This window comes from Panicum virgatum, chromosome 3N (genome assembly GCF_016808335.1).
Source record: "Panicum virgatum strain AP13 chromosome 3N, P.virgatum_v5, whole genome shotgun sequence".
Taxonomy (NCBI): Eukaryota; Viridiplantae; Streptophyta; class Magnoliopsida; order Poales; family Poaceae; genus Panicum; species Panicum virgatum.
Window position 1 is genome coordinate 12,328,686 of NC_053147.1, and position 15,793 is coordinate 12,344,478.

Consider the following 15,793-nt stretch of genomic DNA (forward strand, 5'->3'; position numbering starts at 1 on the left):
TCCTTTAGGGCTTACCTCACCTGGTACTTACCCCGGACTCGGGCTTGTCTGGTTTTTGTTGACACTCACCCGCAGCCACACCAGGCGAGGCCTCAGGATGGCTATGCCCGGCACCACGTGAAGGCACTAGCTGGCGCGGTGAGTCTCTTAATCATTTTTGCATATATATATATATATATAATCATATTCATAAGATAATTCATGTGTTTCTAACTGTACCTTTACTGAATTGATGCAGCTTCGCCTTTGCAACATGATGGAGACGGACTGCTCGACTTACTTGACGAGGGTACGTGCTGGATCCCCAATGACCCAGTTTGAGCAGACAGAGGCAAGGTCGAGGCAGCATGATTAGTTGCGTCAGGTAGCGCACAACTTCGGAACCCGTGTGCAGTACGAAGACAGCCACGGGTCGTCTCAGGCCTCGTCGTCGTTCCCGTGTCCGTCGACCGTGCACGGGCCGACGTCGCAGTTCTTCCCAAGTGCAGGTAACGTACATATCTCTTTAAAATTACATCAAGTGTTCCTACATATTTACTAATATCACATACAGGATACGATCCAGCTACTGTGTTCGGCCATACTGGAATGTTTAGAGGGACAGCACTAGTTGGCGGACAGTATCCAGGGATGGTACCGGGGCCACAGATACCGGCCTACACAAGTTAGTTTATGTTTCGTATTTCGGTTTCTACATGTCATGACAAAATATACGAGCATACGCTAACATCCACATTTTTTGCGTAGGATTCTACCCCGATGCGGGCGCCGGACCTTCTTCTTCCTCCTTTCGACCAGATAACGAGACCTTCACCTTAGACGACTTCGACAGCTTGTCTCCAGAAGAGCCTGCCGCGCAAGGTGACCCCGATGTCTTGGGGTATTCACAGCTAGGAGGAGCACCACTTGGGATCTCTCAGCAGCAGACACCGCAGCCCCTTGCGCGTCCTGAGCGACAGGTGAGGTCTCCAGATGTTCTCACCTACTCCGAGGGCCATGTCCGTGCCCAGCAGAGGGCTAAGAGGGTCCGACGCCCTAGGGGTGGTTAGATATATCTGATATTTATTTGTAATGAGATAGTTGTGGACCTCTTATTTGTATCCGATGTTTATGATTGTGCTAGTTTACTTGTCATTTGTTTCTATAGATACTATTGATGTGAACTTGTTATGTTTGGGGGTTCTATAATGCTCGTTAAATAAGGGAAGTTCTTGCGATTTTTTTCCGTGATTTAATGAAGGACAAGTTAGGTGCGGTAGGAGTTAGCGGCCGAGATCCCGCCGACGATGAGGACGACTACACGTTCGAATAGCTCAAAATAGGAACTATAGTGTATCTAGCTGCGAGTACGAGATCACAAGTTGCCACTGCTCAGCACGGCGATCACGGAATTCCCAAATATCGCATTTTTTGCCCAGACATATGTGACCCAATAGCAGTGCACTTCCACCATTTCAAAAAGATGTGAAAACACGGCAACCACTCCAGTTTTTTTTCATAATGGCGGCTAGGGTTGGTTTTTTTTCTGAATTTTTAGCCTCAAATCACAAAGGGAATGGTGGCATACGGCGGGGGAGGGGCCCCTGTCGCCCCCCCCAACGGGCGACAGGCCCCTGTCGCCCCAGGGGTGGGCGACAGGCCCCTGTCGCCCATGGGGGGGGGGGGGCGACAGGCCCCTCCTTTTCTTTTTTTTTTTTCTCCAGGGACTTTGTTGCAAATTTGAAGAAAAAAATTACACTTTGGGCCTGTCGCCCCATGGGAGGGCGACCGGGGTATATTTTTGAAATTTTCCAAAACGGACATATATTTTTGAAATTCTATTTTTTTTTAAAATATAAAAAAGAAAAAAACTCTAAATTTAGCGTCTGGGCCGCTGCATGCGCGCGTCAGGTTTGTTTGCGGCTGGTGTGGCCAATAAAACATCATGTACATATATCCAGATCAGCCCAACTAGCTCCATATCAGATCAATGTGACAATGTACACTGTTCCATCCCTTCAATATCCAATATATGCTCATGCTCTCTCAAGGAATGGGATCGGAATTATATGTACTCGTTTGCATGGTCAATGTAAACAAATACATGCCCCCAATATCGAGTGGAAACTTAACTGCATCTAATGGAATATTAGATGAACCACGCGCTGCTCGTAGTTGAGTTAAAATTAGCAAAGTAAACTTCCTTTTCTTTCACTTGCACCGCAATAACTCATCAAATTTAGTTTCTTTCATACTAGCTTATAAACAACAAAAAGTTGTCGCAAACAATGCCATATCTATGCAACTTATATAAGTACAATTGGAAATATCTATAATAATACTTGGAGCCTTGAAAAAATTCTAACTCTAAGAAAACCAGGAAATAGGTGCAAGTTTTGATTTGATGCTGCTACGCGGTTGGTTGAATAATGAATATATACTAATTACCAGCTTCATTTGGTGCTACTAGCTACATTGTAATTGATGTTGATCTTGGCTGTGATCAGGAGGCCAGTGTTGGTGATAAGGCCGTTGTACCTCCTTGGACTCAGGTGATGCTCCCTGTACATGACACAGCATAAACGGGTCATCTAAAGTGCCATAGTGAAATAGGTGTTTTGCAGATTTTCGTATTATATATATGCACAAACAGTAGTGTGTGTGTGTGTGTGTGTGTGTGTGTGTGTGTGTGTGTGTCTATATAGCTTCCGACTCAGTATAGCAGAACAACGATATTTTGCATTATTACAGATAGTATAAAAAGCTTACTGCTTCTGTGCTCGCTGATTGGCAGGCAATTATCAATCCTTCCAATTCAGCAGATCTGCGCCCAACCTTCTGCTGCTGCTCCTGATGCATTGAGTTGGAATGGAAGTCACGTCAAAAGAAGAATAGAATCCAGGAGTCAATATCCAATATAATGCTGGTCAGAACCTGTTAGCTACTTGCTATGGTATTTTCATTTTCGACAAATAATGGGTCCAGAATAGACTGAAAAGCACCTGGTTCTTTTCATTTCGGCGAAGGATTGCTGGATAATAGAACCTACTGTCCAGGACGACTGACCTGTCTTGCGCTTCAGGTGATATTGCTGTTGAAACTGTGTTTAATGGTGTACCGACGACATGGAAAGACATGGTGGGTACTGGTTTTGCATGCAGATCTGATAAGACATTATGTTGTAATGGTGCGTGGTGGTTGTCACGCTTTTCTCCTTGATCACCTGCTACCTTACCGCCTACTACACCAACCTGCAAAATAAATCCACAAATGGTAAAGATTCTATGTTTCCTAGAAACTCTCCATTACTCAAATGAATAAGGGTACACGAGTACACGGCACATTAGATAGTTGTTGAATTGGACAAGAATATAGTTGGCGCATCAGTGTTTACTTTTGCGGTGGGTGGATGCATGTAATTTACCCAGAGGTTGCTTTTATTTAAAGAGAAAATGATGTGAGTCGAATTGATAAATGGTTCATCCATATGCTATTTCTCCTGCTTTTAATTTGCTTTATTGTGTTATACGTATTAGGCAATTAACTCCGCACAAGTTGGTTATACACCAAACTAACTGGTCATTCTCCATGCAATAGTTGAAATTAACAACATAGTAGCAAAATTTCACTTTTGCTAAACAAAACATAGAGGGGTGATGAAAGAAATGGAAAATTCCATAGTTGTGCATGAGAATGGACTAGTCTTGCATTAATATTAGCAAACGTGAGTGTCTGATATTGACATACTGATTACACCTAGGGCTAAGCAATATTATTTTGCTACTTTTCAATGCTAGAAACCTAGAACTCCTAATTCCTGAGTGAAGGTAGCATATATAGTTACCTCATGAGACATCTTTGCAGGAGCAAAGCTGCAATGGCCATCAGGCTGCCTCTCCCGTTTCTGCTGCCGCTGTGGCACCATGGCGACAGTCACTGCTGTGGTATCAGCCGTAAAGCCAGGGAGCACATTCTGCATTGCCTTCGACGCCTCTGCCACCTTTTCATCACCATCCCTCGTGTGATGTTCCACCGTTACCGTGGTAGAACGCAGCTGCGTCTGGTAGAAGACCTTGGACACGACCAGTTCTCCGTCCTTCTCCTCCTGGTCCCCGAGGTGGTACTGGTGCATCACCCAGTTGGTCTTCTTCGGTTTCCCTTGTTTTCCATAGCTACTGTACAACACCAGGATCTTCTTGCACCCCTTCTGCCGCCCTCCTACGATCACCGGACGCGTCTTGCCAGTCTTGTGCCACCGCGCCTCGCCAACATCTTCACTGCCATGCGATCCACGCTCTGACTGAATCCTTCTCCTCTTCCTTGTGCCAGTGGTATAGGCTTTGGATGGCCTGTGGAAGAAGTGCTTACTGAGGCCATTTCTTGTCACACCTAGTGATCATGATCAAATAGCAAGGTACATAAGCAAAAGGGTTCTAACAGTCATGATACATACAGCTTACAAGCTAGTCATGTGTGTTCGATCTATTCATTTGATCTGAGGCGTATATATATACTAATATGCATGCTGGTTTGGTCATTGGTGTCAATTATAAATTTATAAGTTTATAACTATATGCATGTTTCACCAAATATTTAACGACTACATAACAATGTAACAAGTCTAGAGAAGAGAACTAAACTGTCTGTAGAAGAAAGAAAATATAAAAGTTTAGAGCCCTAGCTGGACATTTGGATACTTTGGAAGCTCCTTCCCATCATGAGGAAGGGCGGGCGGATAAAAGTGTGTGATAAAAGCTTTCGATAAACAAGGAATGCCTTTGAACACACTCAATCGAATGACGGAAAGAGAAAAGGAAACTTGAAATATTAAAGCATGGTAGATGGAGAACATTAAGATATCAAATGCCACATTCCAGATCTAGTAGAGAGTAATATCAACAGCACCCAATAACAACAAAAACTAAACGAATCTTTTCACAGATCGTACTCAAAAACTGGTTGTCGTTGATAAAAACATACATTATGCATGGTGTAGTGCTGTGTGAATATATATATGGCTGTAGGTTTAAGGGTGTGTGTGAGATCTCTCACCTGGGAGATTCTCAGGATGAGTGTAGCAAATGCCATCATCTCCTTGTATGGTGGGTATAAAGTCATTTATGAGAGGGTGAGCTCTAGAGCCTCCTTCCTCCACCAAGGACTCAAGGTGCTCTATCAGCTCCTGATCTGACGGATCAAACTTGACACCAGCGGGAAGACCAATCATATCCTTATTGCAACCAGGATAATTAGCATAAACAGCATATGAATGAGAATTCAAAAGAGAGAATCAAACTGTTACTGCACCGAATTAAGAATGTTAAAAGCTTCACGTGCATTAAGTAGCATATATACCGGATTGCACTCGAGGCTGTGTCCACAGCTTGGGCAGTGCCGGGAAGCCGAGGTCTGGCTGTCCTTGTTCTTCTCGTCGGTGAGCTCGGAGGTGCCGCAGCTGCTGATCATAGACCCTGAGTGCCCCCTGTTCATGTTGGCTTCATGTGTTCAAGCATGCATGGATCATGTGTCAGTTACTCGGTCGTTGATGTTAGTAGCTAATAGCTAATATAAGCACAGTCCAAAACAAACGGGAGACCAGAAATAACAAAGAAAGGATGGATGTGGAGAAGATCAAATAACAAGATCTAATTATCAAGTACGTGCAAGTAAAATTGCTGATTGAAATCTTTAAGGGGGGTGTTTAGTTCCCAAAAAAATTTCTAGTACTTATCACATCGAATTTTCGAACACATACATGAAGCATTAAATGCAGTTGAAAAAATAACTAATTACACAGTTTAACTGATTAGGACGAGATGAATCTTTTAAACTTAATTAATTCATAATTGGACATTAATTATCAAATAACAACGAAATGTGCTACAATACCCAAATCCAAACTTTTTCACCAACTAAACACCCCTTAAGTTTTAATACAAGAGTACAGAAAAGTACAGTCGCCTTATAATTATGATAATAGGCTCATATATACTAAAAACCACACCTCACAGGAGAAGGGGGAAAGGTTGCGCCCCGTGATCTGTTATCAAATTCAACCTCTAATTGGACAGTAATTCCACACACGCAAAACTAGCAGTGCAAATAAAGCCTTTCATTCAACACATGTTGAACAAATCTGATAAACTGAAATGGTGCCCGAAAGTGACTGCTAGCTGCAGTGCTGCCGACATACCTCCTTTGATTTGATTTTTTTATGTCTGCATAGGGGCGGGCCCACTTGGTCTTCGATGGTATTCATTGAATACCCATTATTTTTGCTAATTTATAGTATTTAAAGGTATAACCAAATGTATATATGTTAATAATTAGTATAAAACAATCATTTTGCTTTGCATCTTGAATTTTTGATTTTTGAATACTCAAACTTGAAGTTCTGGGCCCGCCAGCCACTGTGCATATATGAACTACTTCTAGCTATCTAATTTCAATTTTGAACACACAGATTAATTCAGCAAGCTAGATGAACAAACCATGGAGCACGAGTTCTTTTATCAGTGAGCATTCAAACACGCGAAATAGTTGTGTCCCACCAGGGAAAAAAAAAGGGGAAACAAGGGGTTAAGAAAACTGAAAACTGCTAGTCAGTGCCTCACTAATACGGATCAGGAACCAGATCGACCCCCCAAATCAACCACAACAATCCCGGCTAGCGCATATAGGACTGCTGATCATATCGAGGAAAAGTTGAGCACCACTGCGAGAGAGAGAGAGAGAGAGAGAGAGAGAGAGAGAGAGAGAGAGAGAGAGAGAGAGAGAGAGAGAGAGAGAGAGAGAGCAGCTCACATGGCGCGGCGGTGGTTTCCTCGGTCGATCTCGCGATGCAGCTCTCGGATCGCCGCCGCGGCTGCCGGCCGGAGGCAGCAGCTAGCACCAGAACCCACCAGGCAGGGAGCTAGCGCCAGAAGATGGAAGAAGAAAGGTATAAACGGGAGGGATCTCGTGCGGGTTTTGTGCCGCCGCTTCCTTGCCACCCAAGCCAACGCAGAGGCACTTTCAAAAAAAAAAAAGCCAACGCAGAGGCTGGAGACAGCGCGTCCGGTCGGCCCCATCTGCAGGGACACGAGAAAGGACGGGGGGCTGGGTCCACCCCCTTGCCCGACTGGACCAAAGCTTCTTCTGGAAGGCAGGCAGCAGCAGAGCCCCGCAACACACGTGAGCAAACGTGATGCTGCCTCCTCCACCCCGCGCGTTTAGACCGTGCCATGCCGCGACCGCGCTAAGCTAAAAAATCTCGCAAAACTCGCATTTGAAATATAGTTTAACACCTGTGGAAATTTAGCAGGTCTTCCATAAATTAATCTGGCGAGTTTTACGCCTAGTTTTCTGGGCTGGCATCTCCAACTGCATAAAAATGTTGTTCTATATGTAAAATAAACACCGTCTTCAAGAAGTCACAAGAATTTTACTTTGACGTGAAATGGAAGAAAGCATTAGGCATGGACACGATCACACGACCGTGTCGGTCAAAAGAGGCCATCTTTAGTTCCCAAAAAAATTCTTACGGTACCCGTCACGTCGAATCTTCGGACATATACATAAAGCATTAAAACAATTGAAAAAATAACTAATTACATAATTTAATAATTTTCATACGAGATGAATCTTTTAAAGCTAATTAGTCCATGATTAAACAATAACAACAAAATATGCTACAATACTAAAACACAAACTTTTTCGCAAACTAAACACACCCGAAGACTTACAAGACATCTGTTAGACTTCACAGCATAATGAACAAAAAAAATCCATCACAGGTTGCATAAAAGCAACCTGGTGACCACCACGTTGGCATACCAGGTTGAAAAAAAATCCAGCATACAAGCAGAATCCGGGGGGCGTGGCCACCACGCATACCAGGACCAGGACCCACTTGCCAATTTGCCATACACAATCAGTTGGGCATCAAGAGGCACGTCCAGCAACCAGCATACCATGAGCTGCATAACGTAATGGGAGGTAAAAAGGTCACCGCCTAACAGAAAGATAAGGTATAAAGGTCACTGCCCAACAGAAAGATATCAATATACGCGTCCGGACAACTAGCTTCTGTGTAACGCAATCTGTACACAATCCGTGGAAACAAAACCGAAACAGCACCAATACACCATCACCGCATCACTCGAGTAAGTAATAACTTAAGAGTTACCCTAGCTTGGCTGATCATGATACTGACTAGTTTACATTTTACAACAAACGGTCGGTAAGGGTCAAGCGAAGGGGATAAAAAGTCTTGACTAACCAGAATATTGCTGAGTTTGATCACTGTCAGCTATTGGCACGTGCGAATGTGGCATAGGAGCACAACACATTCATTTTACCAGGTTGCAGATCAGTATCTTGCTGTAAATGCTTTGCAACTGAGAGGCTCATACTACCACGCGGTAGTACTAGTCGCCGGCCATGAGCCTCGAGGCTTCCTCCAAACCAGCAAGCAAAGGCATCTCATGCATGCATGCTCCTACACTCTCCTGTTTAAGCATTTACTACCTGTGACAGAAAAGAAACAACCATTAGTTTGCCAGATTCTGACAGCTCAAAAGCACAATACGAGAGGAAATGCATAGTATTGAAGATCTATAACCCAATAATATGTTTCTTTTTGTTACATGGAGTTGTTCAAAAAGTTAAATAATGCTCTCTGCACTGGGATAGAGTTCCTCTGCATGCCACTAAAACTAACACAGTATACAATTGGTGTACTCTATATGTCATGGGAACTCTCACAACTTGGAGCCTTGGAGGTGGGATCCCACCCCACATGTCATCGTCATGTAGAACTGTCAAGTATTCAGTGGCATACGAGGGACTGTCTCCAACAGTTTAGATCACAATCACATCAGCTATCCTAAGAAAGTAACATTAACATGACATAATTATAAAAGCCAATTTTACCTCAGGAATCTACAATGATTGGAGTTGGCATAGAGGCTTCATCCTTGGATACTTCAGCCATTGCATCTGCATGGATATTACTCAACACAGGCATCTCCTTCTCCCTCCAAATCGCTTGGACCTCATCAGTTCGGAATCTTTGTGTAAATGTTGACTCCTCCAGGGGAGTGGTCACACCATGTGCATACGCCAGTAAACCAGTGTATGCAATCATTGCCCCATTGTCTATACAATAGCGGTCATCAGTTGCGAACAGCCTACCCCCTCTTTCTGAGCACATAATCCTCATCATCTCTTGTAAACGTTCATTGCAACCAACACCACCAACAATAAGAACGTCCTTTGAATCACAATGTGCCATGGCACGTTCAGTAATTTCAACAAGCATGGCAAAGACAGTTTCCTGGGCAGTTTATGACTTTCATCAGCATCGTGCATAACCAATTATTATCCACAAGGAAAAAGGAGTTTAAGAGTATACTGGTACCTGCAGTGAGTAGCATAGGTCCGCTGGTGTGCACTCATTATTTTTAAGCTTTTCGATCGCTGCAGCTTCAATAAAGCTCAATATGCCACTAAATGACACATCCATACCCTTTACAACATATGGGAGATCAATGAATTTTTCCCCCTTCTTTGCAAGCTGAGCAATGAAAACAAATATGGTACATTAATAAGCAAAATAAGGAAGAGAAAAGACTGTGCATTGTACAAACTCAAAGACATAAATCTGTTGAAAGAAAAAAATGTCTTCAAAACAAAAAAAGAAAGAAAGAAAAAGAAAAGCTAGTAATGCATATATCAGATTAGTATCCTGCGATAAATAAGTATTGTTCAGAACAGGCCACGGTTACCCAGACACTATTTTTTACTACTAATTACTAACATTAAATCTATGCAAAATATCAAATTTATGATATTTTGAAACTACTTTAAAAAATAAATCTAGCCATGCTAACTTTAAAATTTCGATCAAAATATTTGAAAGGATTTCAGTGATCAAAGATAAACATTTTGACTACACGCAGCCCAAAATTAAAGTTATTTGTGACCAGAGGCAGTACAATTGTACAAGATAAAAATGGTGATTTAGATCACGCAGAAGTCCCTTCGGTATGTCATCACTGGATGTGGTGATTTCATGAAAGAATAACACCATACAGCAATATAAATTACATTGTCACTGCCTAGATCACAGACCATTTACACGTTACCCTTCCCCATTCCCTACAGTGCTTTCAACCAACTCTAAGGACCTACATATACCTAAGACAATCCTGATACACATCTCTACATGACAAGAGGGCACGTAAAGCCACCAGTACGATCTACCTCCAAAACAAAGCTAATCTGATGATGGCATGCAGCAGAGGGATAACTTGAATGCACTTGTGACTTTCAGACACAAATATTAGTATCAAAACCTAGTATGCATTGATGTGCCTGATGACATGGCAAAAAGCAATCCAGAAGAAGAATGTGCTGTAAGACATTCATAGCCTCATCCTGAGATTATGAAAGTTCCTATTTTTCCCATACAGATTAAAGTGCTTAAGCAACCAAACAATACATGGATGCACCCAACCTGAACAACACATACAACAGCAGGACTTATTTGACAGAGGCAACGAACCAGCCACTAAATGTGTGGCCAGCAAAACTAAAATTACTTAAGAATTTCGTTGTGTGGGTCAATTGTTCAATAAAATGCTAGTGGCTAGGATCAGTAAACAACTTCAAAAGGTGCCAAAGTCCCACTGACAACCCCACATTCATACAAACCCATTCATGCAATAAATCATGACCAATTTGCCACCCGATATAACAAGTCCGTGATGCGGTGGAACGTGGTGACAGGGCCTCGTGCTAGTTGTGCATTTATAACTAGAATTGAAACACCATTCTGCTGGACAATCAAGTCAGAATTCGATCGAACAGTTTACCTGCTCGATGTTATACCCTGGGTTAGGGTCATTGGAGAGCTCAAGGACCCTGGCAAAGCGGTCGAGGCAGTTCCCAACTGCGATATCGATAGTCTCTCCGAAGATCCTGTACCTCCCTTCGCTGTAGGCGATGACCTGCGTGTTCCCCCCGGAGACGTAGAGCACGACGGGGTCCACGGCCCCCGTGACCGCGCGCCCCATCTCGATGTGCGCGACGCAGTGGTTGACCGCCACGAGCGGCTTCCTCCAGAGGAGGGAGAGCGCGCGGGCGGCCGCGGCGGCCACCTGGAGCGGGCCGCCCATGCCGGGGCCTTTAGTGTAGCAGACGCAGGCGAGGTCGGCGGGGGCGACGCCGGCGTCGGCGAGCGCGGCGCGGAGGAGCGGGAGGAGGTGCACCAGGTGGTGCTGCGCGGTCTCGCGGGGAAGGAAGCCGTGGCCCGGCGGGGTCACGTAGGTGTGGCGCGGGTTGGAGAGGATCTCGCCAGAGAGGGAGACCACGCCGATGCCGATCTTGTTGGCCGAGGACTCCAGCCCCAGCGCCAGCGGGCCCAGGGGCCGGCGGCTCGCCGGAGACGGCGCCGAGGACATGGTGGCGGCGGCGGCGGCGGTAGGGTTTTGGGGGTTTGTGCAGGACGACGAGTGGAGAGAGGAGTCGGGTCGAGTCAAATGCAAAATGCGGAGCTGCAGCGGAAATCGGGCCCATTGGGCCTATTGAACTTTCTCTCTGAGGGCCCATGAGCTCAAAATAGGCCCACTCGTGCGTCGGAGCTTTGCTTCTTTGTTCTTCCACCTTCTCGCTCTCCCGGTCTTTTTCTTTTTTTGGAACATACCTTACCACGTTTTCATTAAGTTATAGACACAACTTGATGCAAGTCAAATAGAAGTTGACTACACAAGTGCACAAAGAACTAAAAATATTGAAAAAACTGAAAAAAAGGCCAACAAAACAAACGGCCAACAAGCTATAGAACGACGACCACAGAAAGAGGAACCCAACCGGGGAACTACAACTACTCCTCGCTCATTTGGCATGAAAGGAGAAGGAAATGTCTCTCAGAGCGGCAAAACCCTAGCCTCCGCATCCCTCTCTCATTTGTTGTTGATGCGTAGTAGTGTTCAGCACGCATAATCGATGCATGGTTTTTTCTACCAGTAGAAAAAAAAATCGGCACCTGCCGATAAATGAAATTTTTTGGGAATTTCGAGAATTTTCGGACAAAATTTAAACAAATTCATTTTTTTTAAAAAAATATTGCCAGCATTTCAGCTAAACCTATCCCTAATCCCTCCACATCACATTTGAATATAAAAACAGCATATCACATATTATAATACACAAATGATTTACTTATGTTACGGCGCAGTGTGACGGCGCCGGGAACGAACGAAGCTGTTGATTTGGAAATTTAGGAGAGAAATCCAGTGGATTTAGGGTTTAGGGGGTTTTATATGGTGAGTTGGCCGGCGGGAATACCATTTTGGGCCTTGTGGCGCTTGATTTCGGCGAGTGGTCAAATTTGGCTGAAATTTTTAACCGGCATAGGTTTTTTTTCGGCACCCACCGATAAAGACGATATTTCGGTTGTTTTGGTTACATACTCTTATCATGTGACTATGCCAAAACGATCACATGTTTCATTCTAAGACTACTCTCTGCAGTTTGGTTATCTGCGAAGTACCACCACCTCTTCTGTTAGTATTTTCTGTCCATTCAAAGTAGAAAGAATGTGATGGAAGGTTCTAAGAGTCTGGAACCTTGCACGACTTGACCTTGTTTTAATCTGCTTTCCCACCTTTATTGACTTGATGAAATCTAGGATTCTTGGGCACCGACAGCTTTATCAGGTCGTGTGCCCGCGGATTGGGTTTATGTCTCCTAATCACCATACCCTGATATGAATATATGATGGTTCCAGAACAGGAATCATGTATGACTGCCAAGGTGGGTGTAGCAGTAGGCGATTCAAATGAGATTCGTGTCGAGATTCATCCGGTTGTGGTGCCAAAAATCACTCCATGCGCTGTTCCCGTCAACAGAAATTCAGACTCCGAAAGCGAAAGATGTTGCCGTCTTTGCAGCTGACGACGATCACAGGGTACTCCTATCCTATATATAATATCACTGGGCGTGTGCGATTTCATTTCCCCTTAGTAATCTTTACACAAAAGAAAAAAAAGGTCAATGGCAAATTGACAAGTTTGCGACATCTGAACATGCTGGCCATGCTGGCCCGCCCACGGGCACTGAACTTCTAGACCAACGGCGACACCAGAAGCACATGCCATGCTCCTACGTGTTTCTTGCCCGCGTTGCATCGTTTTAAAATCTGAACTCTGACCGGCAACAGGGCGGAGGAATGAAGGAAGCAGCATGGAAGGCCGGCAACGGTAGCTTCCGGACGGGGGACGGCAGTTGCCTGAATGCTAAGCTGGTCTTCGGCTTGCTTGTTTGGTCCCGGGGTCAAGAAAGAAGCTTCGGTTCCGGTTGGTGGGAGGCGCCGGCGTTTCTCTGCAGCGGCAGCGGAGGAGAGTCCCATGGGTTTAGAATTATCCCCATCTATGGGTCGCTTTCGTTTGGGTCAAAGTATCACGAGAATTTCTGATACATGCTTACGCTTATCGCCGTGCATCTGGAGATGCAGAGGGGGGCGGTGGGTTGGTGCCTCTTGACTTCGTTCCAGCAAAAAGATATAGGTGCACGGATCATTGTTGTGTTGCTGAGAAACGGGTCCTGGAAAAAGAAGGGAGTAAATGACGTGGTTTCTCTGACCTCAACTCCATTCTTTTTCCCCCCTACCCTTTCTGCCATGTGGGGATACTCACCCCCCAGATTTATTAGAGAGATGGATAGAGAACAGTTTGCCCTAGAAATGTAAAAGGTTCGTAACTTTCATATGCATGCTGCAACTTTTACAAATTATCTAGTTGTGTATTGACAACCTGACGTATGTAGAATAAACATGTAAAGAGAAATTCATCAACCAAAGAGACAAGGACTGTGACCCGACCTAAGTGTTTAATAGAATTAATAGGATATTCATAGCAACAAGTTGCAACTTATTTTCCGGAAGCCAATCTTCAAAAAACTCTGAGGTTAAGCAATGCTTGATCTGGAGCAATTTTGAGATGGATGGGTGACTAGGAAATTCATTCTAGATGCGCACGAGTGAGGATAAAATATGCAGAAAATGATTTGTATTGGACTGGGAGGCGGGACGTCACAAGGACATGGGGGTAGTGAAGGTGAAAGTGGCGCCTTCCACTTAAAAGCATAAAAGTGCGTCTTAACATTCGGTTCCAGAAAAAGTTATTTTGAATTTATTCCATGAATATATATGTGATATATAGCATGGGTCACACAATTTACATTGCAGCGGGTTCAATAATTTCTTTAATATTGGCTTAGTGGGTTCAATCAATTCATAGATGGGAAACATCGTTGACGTTTATGTGCCTTCTAATGAGCAAATATTAACCTAGAACCACAAAGAAGCAAGCTTTGTTTTTCCTTGGCTATCCCTAATTTTTTAATAGGCAAAAACCATACCAATCATTTAATTAGTTATACCACTAGCATAATCCAAGCAACGGTGTTTGTTTTAGCTGAACTCCTTTGTAGGAATACATGCATAAACAAGAAACTTGAAGCCTCGGTCTCTAATATACTCCGTCCCCTAGCGGAAGAATCTTACAAGAACTTTGTGTTCTCATTTGCAGCGGTGGCGTGTCGCCGCAACCCGCAAGCATATAAAACCAAGGGAATCGCAATCAAAATACCATGTCACGAAAAAAAGCTCCTAGCTTACACTCTATGTCGCTCTCAAAATAGTATATTAACTGACATAAACAGTCCAACAAGTTGATGGCACGAAGACACATTCAATAAATGGTGTAGGGCGTATAAAACTCTGAAGAAAAGTTTTATTTGGTGAGTTCATCAAGACACTGTGCCGTTTTGTTTGTAGAAGAACTACAGGTTAAATGTCCGGTTAAGTTTCAACCATAGAATATTATATACAAGATGAAGGAATATTTTATGCTGATCAACCTAATAATAGCAGCATGCTAGTTACATCATGTGTATGCTAGTAACATCGTGTGTATGGTTATTTTGGTTGTATAGTAGAAATCATGATGATGTGGTAAGCTCTGATCAAATCTTAATTTGCCTCAAGGCGTGGCTGAAAAAGATTCTAATAAATGAGCCTTTCTCTTTAGAATTATATATATCCGCGTCGTAACAGTATTAGATTATGGAGAACATGTAAGAGCCGACCAACACGATTGTTCCATGACGTGAAAAGTGTGCGTCTTGGTGTCTTCGCCGCCTTTTTATTATTTTATTGTATTAAAGCATTTCTTCCGAAACAACCTACATATTGTACAAAACCCTAAACACTTAAAATATTAGAGTATACTTAAATGTCAAAACCAGGCATTGAGTTGTCTACTCCCTCCGTACTCGAAAAAAAGTCGTTTTCGACAGCGACACAGTCTCCAAAGCTTAAACTTTAAATTTTTATTTTTATAAAAATATTTTATCACAAAGGGATATATTTATAGTTTTATGAAAGTATTTTTCAAGACAAATATATTCATATGGTTTTTTATTTTGAAACCCAATAACTTAAAAGTTATTTATGATTTCTATTTCCAATGTTTGATCCAAACCTTGTCCAAAACAACTTTTTTTAGTATGGAGGGAGTATAAGTGTATTAATGCGAATTTGTTTCTGGATGCTAATACTACACGTATTTAATTCAAATATTCTAGCATGCGAACAAAAAATTATCTACCTCTACGCTCCACACGTCAATGTTTTTCAATGAAATGGTTCAAGTGGGCGCCGCCTCGCCTTGTTTCATCGAAAGAAATTTATTTATCTCAAGCATGTCATATATTGGTGAAAGTTTACCTTTCCCCATTTGATAACCTTTCTTCGGAGTTTCATAGCTTA

The 15,793-nt window shown here is 43.3% G+C and overlaps 2 protein-coding genes across 7 annotated transcripts; both read right to left on the bottom strand.

The window, feature by feature from the left end:
- Positions 1-2,205: 2,205 nt before the first annotated feature.
- Positions 2,206-6,913, bottom strand: LOC120664340 (NAC domain-containing protein 73-like). 4 transcript variants are annotated; one of them, XM_039943504.1, is made up of 7 exons: positions 6,784-6,913; positions 5,335-5,474; positions 5,032-5,179; positions 3,824-4,368; positions 2,982-3,230; positions 2,749-2,829; positions 2,206-2,541 (listed from the first exon to the last, which is right to left on the bottom strand). In XM_039943504.1, exons 2-7 carry the CDS (start codon positions 5,467-5,469, stop codon positions 2,446-2,448), a joined length of 1,254 nt encoding a protein of 417 aa, XP_039799438.1. In that variant the 5' UTR covers positions 5,470-5,474; positions 6,784-6,913; the 3' UTR covers positions 2,206-2,445. The 4 variants fall into 4 exon arrangements, with proteins under 4 accessions (XP_039799438.1, XP_039799439.1, XP_039799437.1 ...); XM_039943505.1 differs by having other exon boundaries at positions 3,046-3,230; positions 5,032-5,209; XM_039943503.1 differs by having other exon boundaries at positions 2,749-2,823; positions 5,032-5,209.
- A 639-nt stretch (positions 6,914-7,552) lies between these two features.
- On the bottom strand, positions 7,553-11,473 carry LOC120664341 (probable tRNA N6-adenosine threonylcarbamoyltransferase). Of its 3 annotated transcripts, none has more exons than XR_005670842.1 (5): positions 10,836-11,473; positions 9,380-9,535; positions 8,893-9,295; positions 8,240-8,487; positions 7,553-7,937 (listed from the first exon to the last, which is right to left on the bottom strand). XR_005670842.1 is itself a non-coding variant. In XM_039943507.1 (4 exons), the coding sequence occupies exons 1-3, from the start codon at positions 11,421-11,423 to the stop codon at positions 8,894-8,896; spliced, it is 1,146 nt and encodes a 381-aa protein (XP_039799441.1). In that variant the 5' UTR covers positions 11,424-11,473; the 3' UTR covers positions 7,979-8,487; position 8,893. The 3 variants fall into 3 exon arrangements, 1 of the variants encoding a protein (XP_039799441.1); XR_005670843.1 differs by having other exon boundaries at positions 7,586-7,972; XM_039943507.1 differs by lacking the exon at positions 7,553-7,937 and having other exon boundaries at positions 7,979-8,487.
- Between the last annotated feature and the right edge of the window lie 4,320 nt (positions 11,474-15,793).

What these genes read in the sequence shown, in the direction of transcription:
- LOC120664340 (XM_039943502.1), bottom strand. Translation starts at nt 5,469, where the DNA reads ATGAACAGGGGGCACTCAGGGTCTATGATCAGCAGCTGCGGCACCTCC. An exon ending in ACAGCCTCGAGTGCAATCCG is followed by an intron (nt 5,210 to 5,334) that starts GTATATATGCTA and finishes GGTTGCAATAAG; the next exon opens with GATATGATTGGTCTTCCCGC. An exon ending in TCATCCTGAGAATCTCCCAG is followed by an intron (nt 4,369 to 5,031) that starts GTGAGAGATCTC and finishes CATGATCACTAG; the next exon opens with GTGTGACAAGAAATGGCCTC.
- LOC120664341 (XM_039943507.1), bottom strand. Translation starts at nt 11,423, where the DNA reads ATGTCCTCGGCGCCGTCTCCGGCGAGCCGCCGGCCCCTGGGCCCGCTG. An exon ending in CAGGGTATAACATCGAGCAG is followed by an intron (nt 9,536 to 10,835) that starts GTAAACTGTTCG and finishes TTCATTGCTCAG; the next exon opens with CTTGCAAAGAAGGGGGAAAA. An exon ending in ACCTATGCTACTCACTGCAG is followed by an intron (nt 9,296 to 9,379) that starts GTACCAGTATAC and finishes TAAACTGCCCAG; the next exon opens with GAAACTGTCTTTGCCATGCT.